General features: G+C 32.9%; 1 protein-coding gene and 1 long non-coding RNA gene across 2 annotated transcripts in view; both read left to right on the forward strand.

Annotated features, from left to right (window-relative positions):
• The first annotated feature begins 10,358 nt into the window (after positions 1–10,358).
• The window catches only part of LOC145291982 (uncharacterized), a 110,027-nt gene continuing 94,393 nt past the window's right edge, over positions 10,359–25,992 (forward strand). The window contains exon 1 of the long non-coding RNA XR_013869518.1: positions 10,359–10,931. This is a non-coding gene — a long non-coding RNA (uncharacterized LOC145291982). The remainder of the gene's footprint in view (positions 10,932–25,992) is intronic.
• Positions 19,053–22,263, forward strand: LOC145291981 (headcase protein homolog). Its single transcript, XM_080137936.1, has one exon. The coding sequence runs from the start codon at positions 19,663–19,665 to the stop codon at positions 21,169–21,171; it is 1,509 nt and encodes a 502-aa protein (XP_079994062.1). The 5' UTR covers positions 19,053–19,662; the 3' UTR covers positions 21,172–22,263.

The following is a 25,992-nucleotide window of genomic DNA, read 5'->3' on the forward strand; positions in this document are numbered from 1 at the left end:
TCAAAGGCCGTAAATGACAAAGTTCTCTCTGATTCTCTCTCCTCTGATCTTGAGCACATGGTACAGTGGGGGAAGAGGTGGTTGGTTACTTTTAATGCATCTAAAACCAAACTCCTATCTTTACATCATCAACGCTCTGATCCCCATCTGGCATCAATTGAAATGGATGGCTCTCGTCTTGTGGAGGCTCCATGTTTTGACAAGCTTCTGGGATTGACTTTTACTCCTGATCTGAAATGAAACACATCCATCATGTCTGTTGCCAAGGTCGCTAGAACAAGGGTGGGATCCTTCTACCGCTTCAGAAGATATCTCACTGCTGATGCAATTCTTTATCTATATAAAAGCCAAGTACGTCCAAGGATGAAGTACTGTTGCCACATCTGGGCAGGAGCTGCTAAAAATAGCCTATCCTTCCTTGACAGAGTACAAAATAGACTTCATGTCTTAGTGGGGAATCCCCTTTTCTCTTTCCTGCACCCTCTCTCCCACAGAGAGACGTTGCGAGCTTGTCTTTGTTTTAGCGTTATTTCCATGGCAAGTGCTCATCCGAGCTCCAATCTCTGGTCCCACCCTCGCCAATCTTTCATGAAAAACACCCGTCAAGCTGAAACTACTATCAATAATTTTCCCCACTCTTTATCTGAGCCTAAATCAAAACGTGGATTCCATGAACAAAGCTTCTTTCTTAGAAGTGCACACCTGTGGAATTCTGTTCCATTTGCCTGTTTCCCACCTAACTACAACTTGGATGTCTTCAAGTCCAACATAAGCAAATTCCTGATAAACCGCCCCCTTAAGTAAGAAACTTTATCAAATCTCCATTACTAACGATTACTGCGATATTATCCCATTGATTACTGTACATGCAATAACCCTTATCCCAGAGTGGCTTCCAGGCCTTAATAAGTGGTGACTGCCATGTATAAAAGAAAAAGAAGAAAAAAGGCAATTAAAGCAGTTAAATTTCCGATGACTATAGGAGGCGTAAAAGGTGTCAGAGCATACATAGAGGCTGAAATTGTCAAAAATGATTCACACTTGTTATTAAGTCATAAATCAATGAAAACTGCTTGCATGGTACTAGATTCTATAAGTGACAGTTATAAGATTGTAGGCAGATGTATAAAATTGCAAAAGACAATTTCTGGACATTATAGTTTTCCATTGACAAACATGCTTTGAAGGCTGAAAAGTCACCAAACTTTGTGTTACACTGTCAAACTTTTAAAAAAATGCTCTAGAATGGATGAAAGAATGAAGGCTGAAAAATTACATAAACAGTTTGCTTATGTATCAAAATAGAAATTGGTATCATTGGTGAGAGGCAGTAGAGCCTTTCATGATAAGGAGTTTCTCGCTGTTATTAAGGATGTTTGTGATTTGTGTTCAGTTTATTTAAGGCCTAGTAGACCTGCTCTTCGTCCAGTGGTGGGATTGGCTCTTGAAAACCAGTTTAATGACACTGTATGTATGAACTTCAAAGAATTCAGACAGAACCAATGTTGAAATTTACACCTAATTGACAGCTCCACTAGGAACTTTACTGCCCGGCTGATTAAAACCAAGAGGGGTGACGAAATTATTTGCAGCATATTTTTAATGTAGAGAGCATATTTTGAAGTTCCCAAATGCTTCTAAAGTGATAACAATGGTTACAGAGAAATGAATGAAAAACTGAATATTGAAATCTACACTACAGCCGCTGAAAGTCCATTCACTAATGGCACTGTGGAACGTCACAATCTAATATTGGCTGAAGCAATGGAGAAAACATTGGAAGATGAGAAATGTGAACTAAAAATAGCTTTGGCTTGGGCTGTTAGTGCCAAAAATGCTCTTCAGAATCATTCTGGACATAGCCCAAATGAGCTTGTTTTTGGATCCAACATAAACATGCTGTCATTTTTTATAGACCTGTTGCTCACATTATCTGCTTCAACAACCAGTGATATGGTTAGAATAAATTTAAATGCCTTACATTCTGTGAGAAAAAGGGTTTATGGAGGCTGAATCAAGTGAAAAATTCAGAGAGCACCGCGATTTAATATAAGACATTATGCAGATGAACAATTTGTGGCAGGGGACAACGTTTATTATAGAAGACAAAATTATAAAGGATGGTGTGATTCTGCCAAAGTTTTGGGTAAAGATGGTCAATGTGTATTGATTCAACATGGAGGAGCATCCTACAGGATGCATCCATGTCAATTAATGAGAGTAAAAAAGAAGCTTGGAAGGCCAAGGAATAAAGAAAATATAATTCCTTTAAATAAAATGAATGAAGTCTTGGAAGAGGAAGTTGAAGATTAACATGATGAAAATTCCAATATTAACATGGAGGAACTGAAAGACAATATTACAAGGTCGAGTAAAAGGGAAATCGTGGAATATAAAATTATTGGAAGTAATGAGTGGAAAAAAAGGAAAGATTTGAGTACATAACTAAAATCAACTGGAAATTATGGCCATTGGCAGAATATAGAACCAGCATGTATCAATTGGGATAAGGTTGATGAGTGGTGAGAATTTCCCTGAGTAACACAAGGAGATCATGAAGAACATGTTTTCATCACAATTGGACAAGAACAAAATATGTGAAAGATGCAAATAGAAAGAAATAAAAAACATGAAAACTCATGAAGTGTATGAATGTGTCCCTAACATAGGTCAAAAACGCATCTCAACAAGATGGGTGATAACAGAGAAAGTCAAGGATAACAAAAAAATAATGAAGGCTCATCTTGTAACATATAGTTTTGAAGAAAATTCACATAACCTAAATCTAAACTTTCCAAGATGCAGCCCTGAAGTTATGCATCTTGTAATTTTAACAGCCTCTGTTAAGAATTGGCAGGTGGAGACCCTTGATTTCACCTTAACATTTTGCAACGTTATATGCTAGAGAGAGAAGTATTTGTCAGACCATCATCTGAGGCATTTGAATATGCCACAGATGGTGGTCTGAGAAATAGTCACAAATGTGGAAGCTGAAAAGATGTATTTATGGATTGAATGATGCACCCCGTTCATGGTACAAGAGAATTACTCAGGAATGAACTAAACTAAAAAGGAATGATAAGTGCATTTGACAAAGCATTGTTTCTTTGCCATGATTTGATTGGTATTCTGGCAATGCATGTAGATGGTTTTATATTTTGTTGAAATGATTATTTTTTTTTTAAATGTGATTTCATATTTAAAGAAAATATTCAAGGTTGGAAATGCATGAAAATGGGACCTTCAAGTTTCTGGGATTGTGTGCTAGACAAACGGAAGATCATTATAAAACAAAACAATTATGTGCCATCTATTTCTCCAATAGATATAAAGAAAGGAAGATCCTTAAGGAAATATGGTGAGCTGAGTGAAGAGAAGACAGACTTAAAAAGACTAACAGGTCAAATTCAACCTGATGTATCATTTGATGAGTGTAGGATGAGTAATAAATACCAGAAAATCCCATAAAGTGAAGTTACTTTTTGAAGCCAACAAGTTACTATTAAAGCTTAAATCAAAGACAGGTTCCATATCTTTTGCACAGCTGAGAAATATTTCAGATTTGAGCGTGGTTTGCTATTCTGATATTACCTATGCCAACTTGGAGGATGGTTCCTCACAGAGTGGATTTATCATCTTTATTTATGGTTAGATGAATAGATTCGCTCCTATATGCTGGTCATCAAAAACCTGACTGAGTAACAAAGAACCCATTCGCATCTGAGACTCTTGCACTCATTGAAGCTGTTGATGCAGGTGCTGCAGAAGATTTTCAGACTACTCAAGTTGTCTGAAGGACTTTGACAACCCATCTTTGGTAGAGACCTTAAAATCATCAAATCTTGTAAGTGACAGAGGTTTGAGAGTTGATGTGGCCAGAGTAAAGGAAATGTTGGTAAAGAAGAAATCCAAATTGAATGGATCAGAAGACAAGAACAGGTCACAAACTCTTTGACAAAAATGGGAGCCTCTATTGAAATTCTAAGAGACTTGTGTTAATAACCTGTTTTGTTTGTGTTTTTTAGTTTTTGTTCAAACTTTGGCTTACACCTGAGACCAGAAGACACCGGCAATGTTAAAGTTGGATTTATCAAACTTAGTGGCTTTCTTATGTCCTATGTCTCAAGTGGATATTCAATATGGACAACAGTAACAGGTTTATCCTACATCATAGGAAGTACTAAGTGAACTAATTAACATAGATTACCGCAAAGCATATTATCTGGTTCTAAGGAATATATGGAAATATTTGGAATAGCTGCGAATGTGCTAGATTCATAAAACAATGCAAAGTGTCATTAGCATCAAATGGAGAATATCTTGGAGAAGTTCATGTGAAGAGAGGGATTTTTCAGGATGACAGATTGTCATCATTGTAATTTGTTTTAAGTATGGTACCCTTGTCGTTCATATTACAAAAGGTAAATGCATGTTAGGAGTGGGGAAAGAAGGAATACCAGGTAAACTATTTATTATTTGTGGATGACTTAAAGTTGTACGCAAAGAACGAAGACCAGCAAATATTAAAAAAAAATTTTTTAAGCGAATTTGAGTTTTTTTCTACACCTCCTGATATTAAGAATGGCTTTCTAAGATCTCGATTTGAGATATCTCCTTTGTTCCTTAAGACTATTTTTGAGATGTAATCACAAGATTGTCACTCGTAGTTTAGCCATAAAGTTTGATTTTCTTATTTAAAAAGAAAACTTCTTGATCAATTTATGTGATTTTTGGTGTATGATATTTTCTTTTTATCACATCATGCAGATTTTGGTTTATTTGTGATTTTTCATGAGGGAAGGGATTTTCTTCCTGTATATCACGTTTCTTAATTTTTGAGATGACGATTAATTATTCGTATTATTTGGATTCTTCGAATGTTATTTTCATTTTTCGTCCAACTCGTGCATAGTGGTTAAAGTATTTAGTAAAACTCAGTTGTAAAAGTTACACTTTACTGGGCGTCTGAAGATCCAATCTTCAGTGCAGGCAACACTCAAAATACAATTACAAATTACTTAGGGTTTCTACCCAGTCGTGGTTGACGGAATGAAAGCATGCTACCTTCGTGGATTAAATAAAAAGTTAAAAGTTCCATTTGAAATTCCGTGCAGATGCTCTAGTTCGACCAGATACACCTGAAGAAGGTCGGAAATTACATCGATCAAAACGTTGTGAAAATAATACTCAAGATGAGAACAGTAGTCTGAAGAACCCACATAATACGAATTCTTATGGTATATTATTTCGAACATTATTTTTACATGAAACCGATAAAAGAAAACGCTTTAAAAACTAAACAATAAAATAATAAGAAATTTAGAGGGAGGGAAGGGGTGATACGCTCGCCATAATCACAATCAGACTCTTCTTTCGGCCTGGTCGCAGTTTGTTTATAGACGCATGTGTTCGTCTTGCTTGTCACGGTTGACAACACCAGTTATAAACTGGCAAACTGCGTATCACAGTCGTATGCCATTTACAACGAAGGTATAATAATTGAAGTGTTGGTGTCGCCAGTTGCTACTCTACTCACTCTAATATTTCTCTAGCTCTAGTAGCACTACCAATCTAAAAATATAAATACAAAGTATGCCCTCAAGATTTTAGGTCAAGTGGTAAACCAACGAACTAGAAGGGGGGGGGACATTCGTAATTCAATTGTAGTATAAAGACTGTTAAACATCTCATCGATTTTTACTTCGGTATTTGATTGTTGTTAGTAAGTTATGAAAGTATAACTATGTCTATTAAGCTACGTAGAGGCGTACGCGTTTGATTCGCTTAAGAATCCGCCAGACTAACTACTAACTACTTACTTCCATTACTCATAAACCACTATTGAAGTAAATTTTGAAAATACATACATTACACATGCATGCATATATATATATATATATATATATATATATATATATATATATATATATATATATATATATATATATATATAGATGTTTTTCTTTGTTTTTGTTAGCGATACTTTCTTGAATGAATTCAAGTATTTATACGAAAGTGCATTTTTACCTAAATGCTTGTTGGGAATAATTTTCCCATTGACCACTGGTACTCCCTTTTAATGGGGAGCGACATATATATTATTTTTAAAATATAATTATCCCCTGACACGTATGCACACACACACACACACACACACACACACACACACACACACACACACTATAATATAAAATAATACAGGGCCGGCAAAAAAATGGGGAAAAAAGTTAAAAAAAATTTTCCAGAAAGATAAAATCCTGAATTTTATCACATGAAAAGCAAAATAATATAAAACTTTTTCTACAATTTTTAATAGAATTTAAAATTTAAATTTTCCCAAAACCACACTATTCACCACCATTTTTGTTTCGATCGATAAAACAAAAACATTTAAATATTTTTTTAAGGTTTTGGAACCAATTAATTTTTTTTTTTTTTTTTTCTAAATAAGATTTAAGATGATTTATGCAAAATAACATAATCACCTGAATTTCAAATAATTCCAAACTTTTATATCATTCTATAGATTTCGTGTAGCAAAATTAGAAAAAACAAAATTTAATGATAGTTTAAAATAAACTACGGAGGACTAATATATATATATATATATATATATATATATATATATATATATATATATATATATATATATATATATATATATATATATATATATATCTTCCGTTTTCCTGCTTTCCAGCTGACTACAATATGGTTGTCTTCAAGTCTAATGTAAACAAGTTTTTGATGAGCCGTTCCACATAAGTTAACAAATTTACCGAATTTCCATTACTAACGATTACTATATTGTCCAAGTTCTACTGTACACTCTTTAACCCTTATCCTTATGTGTGTGTGTGTGTGTGTGTGTGTGTGTGTGTGTGTGTGTGTGTGTGTGTGTGTGTTGTCTACATAACCTCCGAAATTAAGCAACGTTGAGGCTGGCCAGTCCTAGATGGGTCACCATTTGGGGAAACAACTCCTGCATTTAGTATCACGCTTGATCTACCATAGGTGAATTAACAAGAAATTGTCAAAAGAAATTATCGTATTTTTAGCAAAATGCGCAGTTATTTATCGATTTTTTTTTATCGATTCTTCAAAGCATTTCCTATTTAATTGTATACTAGAAATATTACGCTTACTAAAAGAAAATTATTAATTCATTTTTCAAAGATTTAAAAGTAGTGTTTTTCGTAAAAATAATGAAAAATTTTTTTTTTTCTAATCTGAAAGATAATAATTGTTCAACGAATTTCACACTTCAAAACACAAAAATTGAAAAATTAAACACATTTAAAATTTAGATTTTCAACCTTAAAATCTGATACATGTGCAGTTATTTTTGTTTGTTTGTTTTATCTACAATACTCCCCCTCCCCCAATGCAATATATTTTGTTCAGTTTCGGCTGATTATTTTAAGCATATTTGAATAAAGAGGGGGTAGGCATATACATACATATATATATATATATATATATATATATATATATATATATATATATATATATATATATATATATATCGATTATGAAAAAAATAGTACATCATTATAAAGTTCATTCTTCACTTAATAATCGGTGAAAAATTTGTATTGATTGGATAATTACTTGATTTTTGGTAGATTTTTAAAGAGAAACTGTCAAGAAATACTTACTCTCTCTCCTTCCGTTTTGGCTGTGCCAAAAATAATATAATATGATTTAGTTCTGAAATCAAAATTCTAATTTACTTTTGTTTCGAATTCAATGTTTATTTAATGTAACTTAATATACTCATAAGCAAATTCATTGAACATTAAATATTCTTAGTAAAATAAAAAATAAAAAAAATCTTTGTAACGAAATTTAACATAAAAGCAAAGGTTAAATTAAAACCTTAACAATATTAAGGAAGCTAACCGTTATCAAGAAAAATGCGAAATACCATTCATTTTTCGAGACAAAAAACATAATTTAAGTTTAAACACTTGAGTGAAAGGTAAAGAAAATTAAATAATGGATCTCTCTCTCTCTCTCTCTCTCTCTCTCTCTCTCTCTCTCTCTCTCTCTCTCTCTCTCTCTCTCTCTCTCTCTCTCTATGCGACAAGATTAGACACTAGTCAAAAAGTGGCATTTGAAGGGTCAGTCAGCACCCCCGAGGAACAGGAACAGTACTCTGACCTGCAAAAATGCCTAGGCAGTCTTATTGGCATCCCTCGGAAGGGGTGTCTCGTCTCAGACGATTACGAATAGTAAACTAACTCCTTCTCAAAGAGAGAAGGCAAAAGCCCCATAGGATGGACCTTCTAGAACTGCACAGAACAAGCAACGTACCGCAATCAACAGAAAAATGCAATTTCATAAATGACCTAAACTTTGTTGATTTTGGTGTCGAGGGAAACAATCCCAAGCGAAATTAGATGATATATTATTCCAGCCGGCTGTACGACAATCGAACCGATAATCGTTGACCTGGTTTTGTGATAACGATTACCGTTATGTCACAAAATCAGGTTTTAAAATAAATATTTAATTTATCTTTTATGAGTCAAGACAAAGCAAAGACATATGCGATATTTTTGACAAGATCAGGTAACGTGACTCGTGTTCGCAATAAAGTTGGCTGGGTGTGTCTCGATTGTCAGTTGAATGATGAAGTTTATGAAAACTGCATTTTAAATATAGAATTAATCCAAAGTGAATAAGTATCGAAAATTTCGTGGAAATCTGATAATTAGTTGATTACTAAGCCCTACACCTTAAAATTGGCCACCACTACTGCACTGCATACGTTAATTTAAGGAGTCGATAATGTAAACAAGGTCTACCATTCTCATTATTTTCGTATGCTGGAGAAAAAAAAAAAAAAAACAACAACTTGTCAACAGTTTATTTTAGGCTTTTTATTTTTATGTATTTATCTATTTATTTATTTATTTTATTTTATTAACTTGTTTTTAATGGTACACAAGTTATGACAATAATGTTAACTTATATTAAAAGTTTAAGTTACATCGTGTTAAGGGGTCATTTTGTGGTGCGCTTTGGGGTTGGGGGTACCTAATGAAAAGTACCGCGAAAGGATTGAAAATGATAAATGTAATGAATAAAGTTTAATTACTTATGACGATAAATCGTTGATATTGGATTTAAAGATAACGATGTCGTAGTCTATAAGGAAACAGTTCACTGATAATGTGTTTCTACAAATAGTGAATTCTTGGAAAGAACTCCGTTCATTAAAATTCCGGATCGGTTTTTAATGTGGAGAATACCCTCCCCTTGAAGAGGGTACCCTCAATTAGAACAAAAAAAAGTTTTTTTTTTAAATTGCCTCAGTCGAGAAGGACCCAACTAAAATTGCACCGAAAATGGGTAGTTTTTTTTTGTTGTTTTTTCTTTTAATGCACTATTATGTTCATTTTTACTTTTTTACGTTTATAATGTAAATTTTTTATAAGTTTTTTTTTTTTTGCAACTAAATAACTTATAGTGTAGTTAGTACATGTTGTGTCCGCCGTCGGTGAAGAAATCTTTCTAGACTGAGACAATTCTAACTTTTGAGAGGTAACGGTGGTTTAACAACGACCGTCCAACAACATTGGTATTCTAAGTTGGAATCCAGTTCGTTCCAGTGGAACGACGTTCCACAAACATCACTTTCACTTAAGATATTGACAACTTTCTCGTGGTCCCTCCCATAAATGTCCGATGTCTTTCCAGAAAGAATTCTGACGATAAAAATATCGAGGAAACCAATGCCAACAATAGAATCTTTGGAGGAGGAGGAACAACAACAACTTTTGTCCAAATCCAGAGAGCCCCTTTTAAGAGGAGCTGGATTTTCCTCACATTTTAAAAATTGATATCAACAGAAATTAGACCATTCCTGTTGATCTTGCGGCGGGAGTTTAGTTCTGTGCAGTTCTAGGAGGTCCACCCTCAAAGGTTTTGCCTACTCTCTTTGCGATGGGGTCAGTTTATTGCTAATCGCCTGCAGCCACCTACCTCACCGAGGAATACCCACGGAACTGCCCAGGTACTTTTTGCAGGTCAGAATGCCCATCATTGAGGGCGTTGACTTCTCAATTCCATTTTGGACTCTGATGTCTAAGTTCTTGGAGTGGGGGAGAAATAAAAAAACTAACTCTGAGGCTGCTCTCCTAGACTGGGGTAATATTTGTCTTAATCCAACGTGCCACATTTGGGAGGTTTCAATGTCTTCACATAGTTTGGAGGAGGGTGAATAAGGCAAGCTATTAGTAAAATGGGTAAATTTATACAAACACCGTGACAGCGAATTAACCCTAACCCTAACCCTAAACCTAACCCTAAACCCTAACCCTAACCCTAACGCTGTCACGGTGTTTGTATAATAATACCGTAAAATGATAATCACATCAAAAGTCGACGAAAAGGCATACACGCGCATGCGCGTGCGTGTGTGTATGTATTATTTAATAGTAAATAGTTTAAACAGAAATGACGTTTAAAACTGCTAGGGTTGTAGTATATATTTTTGTACTCGTTCAAAAAAGATGAAATCCTCATATAGTTTAAAGTAACCATTCTGAGGAGAACTTGATATGGCCCCCACATTAAAAAAAAAACCTGTCTGGTGTCTAACTTTGCCTTCGTAGAAAAACAAGTAAACACATTCATTTTTAAAATAAGCAGCATTGCAGTTATATTTGCGACGCTTGTTCATGTAGTGTTCTGACTTTTAAAACATAAAAAAGCAATGCTAAAAAAAGTCAAATACTTTAACAGTTTCAGTTTAAAAGTTTTTTTGTTTTTATTGAATGAATAAGACAAAGCTCGCCTTACTTTAGTGACCCTGACCCTGGAACTGTTTTATTTATTTACGTTTTGAAATAGGTCAATCTGTGTGCTCTGTCTGCTGTGCGAAAACATGACAGTTAGCATTTTAACAGACCAAGTAAAATCAGGTATCTTCCTTTTCGATTATATATTCTGGTTGCTGGAATTATATTTTATTTTGATTGGGAGGGAGGGGGGCTACAACGCTATCGTGAGGGTTTGCGTTTCACATCCATAAAAAGAAATGTGACGTTTTAATTTTAATTTAAATTATAGAAATTAAAAATAGAAGAAATGCTAAATAATGAGTTTTGGAGCGATAGTGCAGTTAGTTGCAGTAGTGAGTGCACAGGGGGTCATTGATTTTCTGAAAACGCCGGATATGCCTCGAGAGTTAAATATTACAAACATTGAATAAAAATACGTAGTAGCTAGGCGTATAAGGACAATGGATTTCTTACGCAATACTGAACAATACATTGTATTACTGCTACTAATAAACATGACAGTCTAAAATGTCGGTTTGAATTGAAAAAGTTAAAACACTAAATTGTCTATTACAAACAGACAACTGTTTTATTGTTTGTTTTTTTTTTTCCACTGATTTATTTTAACTGAGAATAATTTAATTTACTCTAAAATCCATTTAAAATGTTTTTACTTTATCCTATTTCTTGACGCAGCAGCAATAATCATAAGAACAAGAATATTATTATTATTATTATTATTATTATTATTATTATTATTATTATTATTAATAATAATAATAATAATAATAATAATAATAATAATAATAATAATAATAATTTATTTATTTACTTATTTATTTATTTTTTAATATAAACATGAGTCGCTTCTTGTTAACCTGGGCCATGTGCTCGTGATTTCGAAAAATAATGCTCCGAATAGATTTTTTCAAATATTCTCACTCAACACAATAGAAAACTGTCAAACGCTTATTTAAAACAAAAACAAAAAAAAAGAAGCCGAATATGTATGTTGTTTAAAACAGTGTCTGAGTTTTTCATAATAACGAAATATTTTCGTTTGGATTTCACAACTGCTTTGTTTTCTTCTGACGACAGTTGTAAACATGACCTCTTTCTTCTGCATATGATTAAAAAAATGAACGCCATTCGCCGTATTTTCTAGATTCACCACAAATACAAGATGTGAAGATAAAGGTGTTACGTTATTTTCAAACCACAAATGAACCGTAATACTTGTTTTGTATTTTTTTTTTCTTTTTAATTTTTAATTCAAGCTAGAAATTGCTTTCTAATCGACAGTTTAAAACATGGTGTTAGTTTCGGATTTTTGAAGAGTTTAAAACGCAGTTTCTTTAAGAAAAATAGATTAAAAAATGACTGATTTGTTTATTACATCATCATGAATCTATGAAACTTTTAAGCTGGCTTGATTAAAATCTGAATACAAAATAGTCAAGTGTTAATATTCTAACTTTTGTGTTTTTAAACCAAGGAAAACATTAATATTTACACATGACCCTGTCGTATGGAAAAATCTAACATTTTTTTTCCTTATTTCCTATAAAAAAATTATTATTATTTAACTTTCGGAATTAGTTCAGAACAACTTAACAAAAATAAATGTATAATTTTATAATAATGATTTTAGACAACAAATTAAAAGATCCATTTTTAAAATGTTTAAAATAAATTTGTTTTCATTTTTCTGCAGTCAGTTTGCGAGGAGTTTGCAAAATGTAACAGCGTCTATAAAATAAATCTTCATTTTACAAATGTCATGTGAATAAAACATGGATAGTTTTGTTTTTATTTTGTCGATTTAATATTATATTGACTTTTTCACAATACACATGTCACAAATTAAGACTTTATTAAAAAATATAAGTTATAAACAACATAAATGTTATTTTTTTAATCATCTTTAAAATAATCGTTAGTTCTTTTTTTTAACATTCTTTGATCCTTCCATTTTTATTTGCCACGAGGGCAACACAAAATCGGTTTTTAATATATAAAAAAAGTCTATCCTCTCCTCAAAAAAAAAAAAAAAAAAGGCACAGTGGATTAGGAACCACAATAATAAAAACAGATTCTCGAAGGGTTTCTCTTCATTTCATCGAGAACGGAACAGCTTCTACACTTTAATTCCAACCTGAGGTTTTCTCAAATTGATTTTGATTATCGAAATTATAAACGCGGTATTTTTTTAATCTCAGGAAAAATAGTTTTATTGAAAGAAAAAAATGCCATTTAAGTTGTGGAGTCGCGAGTGCTGTTATTGATTTTTCAGTTTTAATGTTTACGTTTTTTAAATGACATTTTCAATTTTTACGATTAAAAGTTAATTTGCCTAATATTAGTAATATATAGAATATATTTACCTACCAAAAACATATTTAATATTTGAGATTGAGTATCCTAAAACGCTAGAAGGAATGGAAGATCATTATAAGTTATATTTATATGCGAAACCAATCTCCGCTCTAAATTTTAAAACAATTGTTGGTCGACCTAGACGAGAGTGCCCAAAATGCCGACCAGGACTGAATGGAAGAAATATCTCATGTATTTAATTTAAGCCGTCGTTTCGTATCTTACAACATCGTATCTTACAACATATACAACAAATATTTTCTGGGTGGACACGAGCTGTTTACTTTGGGCATACTGTAATCCTTTCTCCTGGGTAAAATTAAGGAGAATTTCCATTCTTGGAGAAGTAGCCATTTTTTACAAGCGATACGGTAGAGAGAAGAGTGTTGCCAAAGTAAATTCAAGTGCCTATCAGGGTTGACAGCTTGGTTTCTTTTTCAATTTTGGCTTCAAATTTGGCTTTTTTCTGATAATTTTATATAAATATTTATAAATTATTAAAGATTAAAGAAAAAGTTACAATAAAGTATTTGTTGTATATGTTGTAAGATACGAAACGACGGCTTAAATTAAATACATGAGATATTTCTTCCATTCAGTCCTGGTCGGCATTTTGGGCACTCTCGTCTAGGTCGACCCAATTGTTTTGTTTTTCACGGTGTTCACACATAATTTTCTTTAAAATATAGAATCTCTTTCTCAGGGAATGAAGGGTGACCAATGTTATATTCTCGGCTATTTTAGAGAAGGGAGGGTCCTTTTTCACTGAGGAAATTTTAATTTATTGTGCCAAGTCAGAATCCCCTTTTCGGTGGTTGAATTGGATTTCCCCCTTTCCCGACATTAAAAAATTGCCTTGTCTACCTTTGCCTTGTGCCGAGATGTAAGAAATAAGGAGTGCGAACAAGAGATACAAAAATGGCTTAAACAAAACAAAACAAAAAAACTTTCTAAAAGTATACGTTTGTTGTTTTGGACAGGTTTCAAGGGAAACAATCATTATGATATTTAAGAACTTTCAAAATGTGCTTAGATTATTTTTTCAATTTGTTTAGTTTTTTTTTTTTTTTTTTTTTTTTTTCAATTCAGGCCACTTGCCTCGAGCAATCGGGGTTTATTTTTAATCTTCTTAACTTCTTATCGCCGACGAAAATAGTTGGTTTCATTAATAAAACACAAAAACAACTTTGTATATTGTATATGTTTACATAGGAAGGAATTATAGACGACGTGTTTATCATTTTGTCGTGGTTGCAGACCTTTCTTCTCGGGCCATGCCTTGTTTTTTTTTGTTGTTGTTGTTGTTGTTTTTTTTTTTTTGTTATATATTGCGTGTGAACAGTAACACCCTAAAAAATTTACTGAAAGAAAAATGAACAACAACAATTATTTTAGAATTTAGAGTTGGGAATCATTTTTGTATATAAATTAAGCATAAAATGATCCTCATTTCTGGACCATTCTAAGGCAGTTAATTAATATTTTTATCGTTTACTCCGAGTGGCAGGGTCGTAAAACCACACTTAATCGCAAAAAAATAGACATCTCTCGAAAAAAAAACAAAAAAAAACGCACGTAATTTATTTCGCATAGCCCAAAATTAACTGTCCTAAATTACTAGAAAGCACCCTTATTGGGAAATGCCGACATGGCTAATTTTGCACCCGTCAAAAGTGCCTTTTTTTTAGAAGGGAGGGGAGATTAATTCCTATAATAAAGTGACATTCTGTATAACTTTATCATCATTGGAAGCAAATAAACAAATAATCTTTTTCACTGTCACTCATTGAGCAATTCAATTACATGTTTCTTTTGTTTTTAAATGTTTATCTTTGTTTTTGTTTTTTCTTCTTTTTTTTGCTGGGCAGGTGCTCGTCAGTGGTGTTTGGGACGAATAAGGAGTAAGAAAAAAAATCCGAAAACTGACTCGAAACACTGAAGTATAAAAGAAAACAAAATAATGTTAATAATAAAATAAAGCTACTTAAATACAGCATTTTTTTTTTAAATAAAAAATGTATGTAAAATGTTACTAATTTGACCCCCACGTTGTCAAAATAAAAATGAGATTCTATTTTGTGTGTGTGTGTGTGTGTGTGTGTGTGTGTGTGTGTGTGTGTGTGATTACACGTCAACATTCTGAAAAAAAATTTTAAGCTATATTTTAGACTTTAGATTACTATATTAATTTAACGTTCACCCAGTTCTTGACAGTATAGCATATTCGAGAACGGGTAACCATTTTTTTTTCACTGTTAAAATGGCGACTATTTAAATAACAAATGTTGCCAGTTGTTCTCTCCTATGGTATGTGTTCTTGCTCTGTCCAATTTAAATAAATATAGAGATAAAATTTATAATCTATTTTATTTTTATTTTTCTAATTGACGTTTAAAAGAACATCTAATTTTTATATTAGAAGCATGAGGGCAAAGGGTAAAAATTTATAAAATTGTTCACTTTGAAAGTTGCAAAATAAATAAATATGAAATTCAAAAACAAGAGCAAAGAGTAGTATCTGATCTGATACTACGCTCTACATTTGTTTTTTCTTTTTTTGTTGTTGTTTTTTTTTTTTTTTTTTTTTTTTTTTCATTCAACGCTCCCAATCCACAGTGATACTTTTGGGCTAGCTGGATGTTCCCGCATTAAAAAATGGTGTCCTACTCTGCCCGTGTGGCCGTGTGGGGAGTTAGAGAGAGAAATTCAATTTTATTTTTAAAAGAGGATTAGTTTTGTAAATTAAACAGAGAAAAATAAAAAACAGATTTATCAATAAAACATTGTTATTGTTCCTATTTACAATGCCTCCCCACGGGACAGAGTTAGATACCAGGGTTGTTTTTTAATGTGGAGAAAAGGAATAAAAATAAAAATTTTCTCAGTCGTGAATTGTTCTTCGCAGTGGAAATCCAGGCCAAATGTAAACAATGCCTTCTTTACCGAAGAACTGCCGACATAAACTGCGAATATGTCAATTCGCTTAGAGGTTGATTACGATGGTCTCTTTAACTTATTTCTTTGAACCTCTTTAGAGGAGTACATTTATTTACTGTTGCTTTATTTTAATGACAACCTTTCATCACAGATGCAAATCACAAATAAACAAAAGGTGATTATTCCACTGTTTTAGCGTTCGCATAATAGACACCGAGTACAGCCATGTTTTGCTAATAACAACGCTGATGCAATGCATGTTTCGTTAAAATTAAGGATGACTATACATTTTTTAAATATAAGAAGTATGTCTTTTAAAAATTATATAGATGTACATTATATGGCCCCTCTTGCACTTTAAGGAAATTAAAATAGGAAGAAAAAAAAGGAACAGCAGTCGTCTTACACCGGTTGAAAGAATTGCCATTGATTCGATAGCGAAATTATGACGTCATTTTATAAATAAAATGAATAATGAAATTGACAATACTTATACTTATCTGCCCCAAATGTAATTGTGATATTCGTTTTCAACACCACCGAAAACCTATAAAAGTCGTCATTTTAAAGTTTTTTGAGGAGTTGGAAAGGAACTTGACATTGACCATTTCCGTATAATATCTTTGGTTGTTTGTAAAAAAAAAGAAAAAAAAAAGTGAACTTCATAGGAAACGTGGACCCTGCGTAAACAGTTTTCGTTTAATGGCTGCTCCCTGAAATGCGCAATTTTTTTCACGTTCTTCATATATATCTCATAAACCTGTTTTTTTTTAAAGCTTGTATCCATAAAAAAACGTTAATGCAGACTCCACGTTTTCCATGAAGTACAAAAAAAATCTGTTTTCTAATATTGTCAATTGCAATATCATTTCTTTTTATCATTTCTAATTATTCTATTTATAAAATTAGGTTTTAAAAAATTGTTTTTAAAATCCCTGCATTCATAAAAAACATTTATTAAAAAAAATCATTTATTAAAAAAAATCATTTATTAAAAAAAATCATTTATTAAAAAAAATCATTTATTAAAAAAAAATGTACTTGTACAGTTTAAAAAATGAAAATATCGAAAAAAAAAAAGGTGGGGGTTATATTGTACGTATCCGTTTTGGACTAAAGATCTTCGAAAAAAAAATTAATTTAATTTGATCGAGTAGTTTTTATTTTACAGCAGAAAAACACGTTTTTATGAAAGTGCGTTGAAGTCAGCCATTATGAAATTTGTTGAACACGCAACGGGGAGATAACTCCAGTTAAAGCGCCGACACTCTTACCCCATCTTTTACTAGCTTTTCTTCCTAAAAATCGAACCTTTTGCTCGGTATCATAACAAATTGTTTTTTGTTTTTTTTTTTCGCTGTAAAATAAAAACTACTTGATGAAATTAAGTGAAATCTTTTCTCAGAGAACTTCGTTCCATAACGAATCCGTACAATATAACCATTTTTTTTTTTTTTTTATATTTTAATTTTTTAATGTCTCGATTAAACTGTACAAGTACCCAAAAAATTCTGTTTTCTAATATTGTCAATTTCATTATTCCATTTTATTTATAAAATGACGTCATATGGCATTCTTTCAACCGGTGTAAGACGACTGCTGTTCCTTTTTTTTTTTCTTCCTATTTTAGTTTCCTTAAAGTGCAAGAGGGCCCATTATATTTGAGTTCAGACATCGTTTAATCTCTTATATAACAAAACTGTCATACAGATCGCGTATGTTCATCGTCTATATTTAACTTTATAAACTACATATTACATTATTTTTTTATTTAGTAATCAAATATTTATTGAAATCCAAAATAAAATAAGGAACAATTTAAACTATTCTTTTAAATATTAAAAAAAAAAATGTAAACATGATCCCTATATCGTTTGTGTGTGTGTGTGTGTGTGTGTGTGTGTGTGTGTGTGTGTGTGTGTGTGTGTGTTTGTTTTAAGCCCTCTACCGGGCAACACTGGGTTAATATATAGTAATAGTTAATAATTTATATGCAATTAAATATATTTGAATTTTCTCAGACGTAACGAACAAGATGATCTCCCAAGGGAAGGGTCTTCTTGCCTTCGTATTGTTATCATACATTCAGTATTATTGTTTGTTGTCAGTCAGTGTCACATATTCAGTATTTTTGTTCTTAAATGTCGACGTTTTTTGTTTTTGTCAACTTCTGTTTGCAAATCAAAAACATTGTTAAATGTTTTGTATGTGTGTATGTGTTTTAATTAATTTAAAATATAGGAATTCTTTTCAAAATATTAATATAATTTATAAAAACAAGACAATAACAAACAAAAAAAGAAAAACTTCCTCTTTCTAGATTTACAAATTTAAAATTCAGTTAACGTAATCTGTCGAGTGGTACAAATTGGTGATTATTCTTCACAAACAAATGAAAAAAAAATGGGATTATTTATTGCAAATACCATTAGTCACTAAGGCCATTAAACGGGAGATCTGTTAGTTTTTCATTGATCTTCACACTTCACTCATACATATTGGCAATACCATCCAGCATATGGAAGTATTGGCAAACCAAACCACAATACCGGATTCACTCTGGAGCTACTCGACTTATAATATGTTCTTAGCGTTTTAGAATTTGTCGACTAGTCGTAACCCGTTGGGTCAGTGTTCATTATTAACAAATATTTACAAAAACTTTTCAAATATGTTTACACGTGAATCGTAAAACAGACAAAAGCAAGCAAGAGCATCAAAATAAATGTTTACTTGTGTAGTTTTTTTTTTAGTTGATAATAATGAATTTGGCTGTTTCTTCCTCTTTCTTACCTACATCGTTAAAATTACTTCTGTATGCATCATCCGGCCATTTATAATCGTTCTCTGCTAGCGTTAAGAGTACATTTTATTTTTATTTATTTATTTTTACCTTTATACGAACTTATAAAAATTTCATTTTGTCTGTTTACAATATATTCACTCATACAACCACTTTTTAGCTATCAATCAAAGTTTAAAAAAAAACAAAAAACGAAGAGGTAAAGCCTTGCCGAGCTGTCAATTACGTCAAACGAACCAATGAAAATACAGTTGTTGGGCGTGTCTACGAATATTCCCGCCCACTTTGGTTTTCACAAAAACTGAGTGTACCGGCGCGGTGAAATGCAGAGGGAAACTTAGCGGGCGGGTTGCAGGCAGTCGAACAAAACCTGAGTTGCCGTGCCCGCCGTTTTTCAGTTTCCTCCACTCAAAATCACAACGACTGCTTCTCCTTCCACCATTGCCACTTCCTACAGGGAGTAGCAGGGTTTTCTTGATACTCAACGCATTTAATAGTCTCTTATATTTTTGTACACTATTTTCTTGCTGGATGAAGTTTAAAGGGGTCCACGACAACCCGATGATATATTACAAGGCAGCAGTGTCGTTATATTTTTTTACTCCCTACAATCGACGTCTTCATCTTGAAAAAGAAAAGTTACGGGCTTGAAAAATAATTGTAGCTCGTTTGATTTTTTTTTTTTTTTTTTTTAATTGAAAAAAGAACAAATAAGAATCATTCCCCCATTATTACCTACCTCTTTGACCAGCCGCGATGCCAGCGCACAAACACAACCGCCACCACCGTACACGTGAGGATGAACACAACAACAACCTCTTACTAGTGGAGCAACCGGATAATAACCACCATCAACCACAACAAAATGGTGGATTGATCGGCGGTGGACACGGCCAGGCCCCTAATGACAACCAAACCCCGAACAATCTTGTTCGCTGTTGTGTTCCCTCGGGTTGTAGTGATATTACTGAATTTATCGACCCTTCTGATCCATGCGATTCAGTTAAAGTTGTATGCAACAATGAGAATTGCTCTGTCGGGTCCTGGATGCACCGGTTTTGTTTTGAAAGTTGGGAGCAAGGCGTACTAGCTTACCTCCGCTCTTGCGGTCGGGCCCGCAGCTGGAGCGAAAAACAGCGACTTCAGAACCTGTGGACCAAGAAGGGTTACGACCTGGCCTTCAAGGCATGTGATTGTAAGTGCAGCCGGGGTCACCTGCGTAAGGACCTCGACTACATCCCTCCAGCACAGAATGACAATGCTAATAACTCCAAGAAAGGCCGCAAGAACAAGAAAAAGAACGACAAACCGGTTGCTGTGATGACAAGCAAGGTTGGTATGAACCCTAACAGCCACTGTGGGGGCACCAATGGTAGCAGTCGACCTCGGACAAGTAGCATAAGTACTGGTTCCAGCCCTCCAAACTCTTATCTTTCTTGCTCTCCGTCAACACCGGTTGGGTCTCCATCGTCAATGTCCAATTTGAATTCCCTTTCTGTGAGAAAAAATAGCAAATGCGACAATGGAGTCGATTCTGTTGGAGTCGGCCAGGGCCTTCAAAACCAAACCGGTGCCACTAACGGTAGCCTATTCAAACGTCGGATTGATCTGTCTGCTTTCAAGAACCTCCCTCGTTACAAACAGAACCCGTATTATATCAAGATGGAGGACGACGGTTCTCATGGTAATGACGACACCAGAGTTTTCGTCTTGTCTACTCTCAGCAACCACAAGACGGGCTCGTTACCATGCGTCCTGTGTAAATGCGAGCTGCCTGTCTTCGATCGCTACCCGCTTATCGACGGGACCCTTTTCCTGTCACCCCAAAGTTATCTCCAACAGAATGGGTCTGTTAAGGACAGTAATCTCAGCTACCTCGGATCTGGCGGTGATCACAAGCAGATACCAATTGATTTCGATGGTAAGCAGCATATGTACCTTAACGCCGTGTGTATTAACTGTCTGGACGGTCGGACCGATGTGAGGTGCTCATCCTGCAAAAAGAGATGGGATGGCAGTACGTTGTTGCTGGGAACCATGTATTCCTACGATATATTCGCAGCCATGCCCTGTTGTCCGAAACGACTCACTTGCAAACACTGTCGAAGGGCTGTCGTCGACGTAATAGCAGGCCTTCCCTATTACAGTGAATACAGCCATCTAATAGAATGTCCCTATTGTAAAATTAAAGACTATCACTTCATAAGACCACTACATGAAACATTCTTCGTTAAAACCCCTATATGGAACGAAAAGGATAAGTAAATATTTTTTGTCAAAACATTTTTATTACAAATTCAACATCATTTCATTACTGCTTGCTTTTTACAAAAAAATAAAACCATAAAACTAAAAACAAAGGATGTTTTCCTTATTTGATGGCATTTCCAATGATATTTTTTAGTTTCGGTTTGTAAATAAAATAGCGATGATTCAAACCCCAAACTTTTTTTTTTCAGACGAAAGAGGCGGATCTCTTTTTCTTTGCTCTAAGAGCACAAATGAACCGTAATACTTGGCTAACTCCAATAACAAATCTGTTTAAATGCTTCAAACTCCGTGAGTTTTTGATATCCATGAAGTAAACATCGGGCGACTTTTATCCGCTCTCTCCACCTATTACTGGAGGAGAGGGGGGTAGTTAATATCAAATGCTGGACTAGTTTTGAAAACTTAAGCTATTGATTAAAAAAATAATTTTTAGCTTAGGTGAAGATAAATAGTAAAAAAAAAAAAAAAAAAAAAAAAAAAAGCCGCACATTCTCATCTCTTCTAGTGTGTTTAAATAACAGGATGGGGAAGGACTGTTTACTATTCTGTTCTTACACTCTGGATTAAACTAAAGTACATTATTGTTCATTTTGTCCTCCTAAACCAAAGAAAAATGATTTCTCACGAGTCCCTATCTTATCAAAGATCTAAACAAATCGCTCTGTAAAAACGTTTATAAATCCATCTCTGGAGGGGAAATGAAAATCTGGTCTCTAATGTATATTGTACATTTTTATCTAAAATGTTCCAAGTGAGGGCGGGGCTCAATATTTTCTTTTAATCATTGAAATAAACTTTGTTTCAGGGAAATTTATTTCCACTTAACTATCTGCCACTTTATTTATTTTTTTTTTTTAACTTTAGATGGACTGGAAGAAAAACGAAAAACATTTTATATTTTCATTTTTAAAAATCGTCCTTTATGGCAGGTTCACAAACTGAAACAATTAACTCTTCAAATTATAATTCGGAGTGCTAAAGGAAAATATCCAGTTGTAATGTTTAAAACTTTCGCCTGAAATCTGAAACCTCTTGTTTTTGGAAGAGGAACTTTTTTAAATAAAAACATGTCATGTAAAATGTTAATTCTTCTTGCTGTTCCCATAAAACACGCTGAGCACACGAGTTAACAAGATAATTTGGAAAAAGTAATTTTGTTTTTGCATAACTTGAAGAATACTACTGGTAATCGAGCACTAGTTACAAGCCGAGAAATCTAAAAAACGGGCCTACGTGGTCAAATTATAGTCGCTTAGTGTTCTATCCTTACGGATCTGATAAAATCCTTTTCGACTGGGGCAATTTTTATTTGTATTAGCAGGCAAATAAGAACTTAGCAAATGTTTTCTTTTCGTTTAACGTTAAACACGTGACTAAAATTGTTTTTGACTATTCCAAATTTTAAATTAATGTAACATTTTCGTTTTTTTCTATTTAAAATTTGTATTTTAAAAGGTATTTAAAACACTTTAGTTTTAAGAAACCGAAACTGTCGGCTTTTTATTTAAATGCTTGGAAGTAGTCGTCATTCTTATTTTTATTTTTTGTATTACTGTACACGGATTCGAAAGTTGTAAAAAAAAACAAATATAACAAATGTTATCAAAGGCAAGATAAGTTAATTTTCTACCTAATTTGATATGTTTTTAGTGTTAATGTAACATGTTTGTTCAGCTTGAAAAACAATGTTTACCGATGTATCGGAAATTTTTAAATGGCGGCCAACTCTCTCTTTGACACGGTAAGTTTGGGAAAAGGAGTTATAAATAAAAAAAAAAAAAAATACGATTAAAACTCGCTCAATGTATGTTACCGTGACATAGGCTGACATATATTCGGTGGGTTTTTAACAGTATTTTGCATATTTATTTTTAACTCCTTTTCCCAAACTTACCGTGTAAAAGAGTCGGCCGTCATTTTACATTTTCCAATAATACATCGATAAACACTATATTTTTCGAGATGAATAAACATGTTACATTGAATAAAAACACTAAAAACATTTCCAGTTAGGTAGAAAAGTAACTTATCTTGTCTTTGATAACATTTATTTGTTGTATATTTGTTTTTGACAACTTTTTCGAATCTGTGTACAGTAATATAAACCCGGGTTTTTTTTTTTTTTTTTTTTTTTTTGTTTTTTAGTAATCAATAACCGGAGACAAATCGGATGTTTAATATTTACTTAATGCGAGTTTTAAACCGTATTTTGTCTTTTACTTATAACTCCATTTCCCTAAACTTACCGTGTCAAAGAGATTCCGGCGCCAAACAGTTTTTCAAGCTGAATAAACATGTTTACAATCAATGAAAACACTAAAAACATATCCAGTTAGGTAGAACAGTAACTTATCTTGCCTTTGATAACATTTGTCATTTGTTTTTTGACAACTTTTTCGAATTAGTGTACAGTAATACAAACCCCATGCTTTTATTTCGTGCTAGTTTTTATTTGATTTTTATATTTTCTCCTAAATATGTTACATTTTTTTCATATAGTTAAATAATGCTTTTGGCTTGGGGGGGGGGGGCTCATAGTAACTTCAAAAGTTTTCGTGATTAAATAAACAAACAAACCTTTTGTGCACGCGCTTTCAGATAATCATAAAATAAAACCGTTTACGCAGGGTCCACGTTCTCCCTGAAGTACCGAATATTTTTCTTCGACAGACCAGAAGAGTACTGCTGAGTGCTGCTGCTCGAGTGCTCGACTCTGTTAACAGCAAACCGAAACCGTGTTCTGTCAGATTTAGTTAATATTATGACTTCCTGTTTTGGGTCCCTTACTCTTCTGGTTTGCTAAGTTCTGTACTTATATTTATTAAATTATTAGGTGAAAGTAAAGAATCATTAAAAGATCTCCCCCCCCCCCTAAAAATGTCAGACCGGTTATGAAGTTTAATGTTTACACTACTGCGTTCTTAAAAACTGCTCGCCGTTTTTTTTTTTTTTTTTTTTTTTTTTTGTAAAAGGGTTTTTGTAAGAATTTAAACAAATTCGAATTTTTAAGATGTTTTGTTTTTAGTCTTACACTTGACTCGTTCTTGCCTCGTTTTCAATTTTTAATCCGTGTTGCGTGGATTATTAGTTGCATGTAATAACCAAAAAAAACTGCTATTTATTCTTGCAATTATCAGTTCCAAATGTAACGTAAAAAACGTGCACTTGTTAACATTTAAAAAAAAAAAAAAACCTGAGACATCAGTTTTGGCAGACGTCACGTGCAATGACAGATTCTTCGACAAATAGTCCATTTTTTATTTAATTTTTATAGGATCGCATCCTTCATTTGTTTTAGGCGCAGAATAGAACATTTGGAAATAAACTTTTTCCAGGTGAAAACATACTTACATGCCATGTCGAAATTAGTATAAAATCCAAAAATGATCCAGTAGAGGATGTGCACAATGCACAATTCTCCCACAAAACAAACCTGCTATAAATCGATACTTGTAATTTTTCTATTGGATCATGTTTATAATTTTTTTAATTTATATTCGATATGACGCGTAAGTAATGTTCATTTAAATACGTTTCTTTCAAAATCCATTATTCTGCACAAAAACTTGTTTTAGTTCCCCCCCCCTTTTTTTTTCTTCTCCATAAGTGTGGAGAAAATGGGGTTTTGTTTGGATCCAGAAACTTCGAGAACACATGAACCAACCATTGACTTTTTTCTGCAAGTAAATTCAAGCCAGAAATTACTTCAAATTTCGACGTTTTGTTGAAAACTAGATTTTAATATCCGACATGTGTTCATTTTGTGATGCTGACTGCTGCGAGTTTGTCGATCAGAAAATTCTCACTGAAGTATATTTTTATGGTTTGTGTTTTTTGCTTTTTTTTTTTAATCAGAAAATTGTCTGACGCGTCTCTGTCGTATTAAAGAACCCATGGTAAACCGAATCCATTCCCTCTAGTGACATGCATCTGTTTTGACTAATTTTTAAATTATGTATTTGTTAAACAAAATACGATGCCTCGTAAAACTTACGACATTTAACTTTTTTTGATGTTTGCTATTTTTGTCGGTGTACTATAATTTCGGTTTCGGTAAACTTTACTAATAATGGCATAAATTATTTTGAAGGCAATAGTTGGAAAATTAGAACTAATTGGTTTAACATCTGTAAGTCTTAAATTATCGTAAATATCGGTCGTTCTGGGCAAAGTAACACATGGAAGTGTGTTGTGTGTTGCTAAACAAGATGTTTAACAGCCAACCAGTAACCACCGCAATTTATTTACGCTAACCTACAATGCTTATTGTTTTAAATTTTAACATGAATACCATCTCAAATGAGTAATATCTAAACCGAAATTGTTTTTGCCTATTTTTTTTAACTGTTTCCTTAAAAATAATGTCGCCAATAAATTTAGATTTGCTTTACCCCCACCTCCACCCCCCAAAAACTTTATTTTTTTAAGTAAAGTTCATGAAGACGAGGATTTAAAAAAAAAAAAAAAAAAAAAAAAAAACTCTAGTGCACTTTTATTTTTTACCCAACAGCAAAAGGAGAAATAACTCTGGACATGTTTTTTTTTTTTTTTTTTTTTTTAATCAGTTGGACAATTTTTGAAGTATAAAAAATGATACCGGTGATTTTTTTTTTTTTTTTTTTTTTTTTTTTTTTTTTCCTCTTGGATCCTTTTTCATTAAAAGGCAGCATAATTCAATATTTTGTATCTTTTTTTTTTTTTTTTTTTTTTTTTAGAAAAATTGCACAAACTCTTCCCATTTTTTTGTGTCTGGTACTTAAAACCTTTCCTATGTAACATTTTAAGAAATAAAAGGAAAATGTTTAAATTGAAATT

Source organism: Euprymna scolopes, chromosome 13 (assembly GCF_053919585.1).
Source record: "Euprymna scolopes isolate OS-2025 chromosome 13, ASM5391958v1, whole genome shotgun sequence".
Classification (NCBI taxonomy): domain Eukaryota; kingdom Metazoa; phylum Mollusca; class Cephalopoda; order Sepiida; family Sepiolidae; genus Euprymna; species Euprymna scolopes.

Excerpts from the sequence above, each read along its gene's own strand:
- LOC145291981 (XM_080137936.1), top strand. The coding sequence starts at position 19,663 with ATGCCAGCGCACAAACACAACCGCCACCACCGTACACGTGAGGATGAA.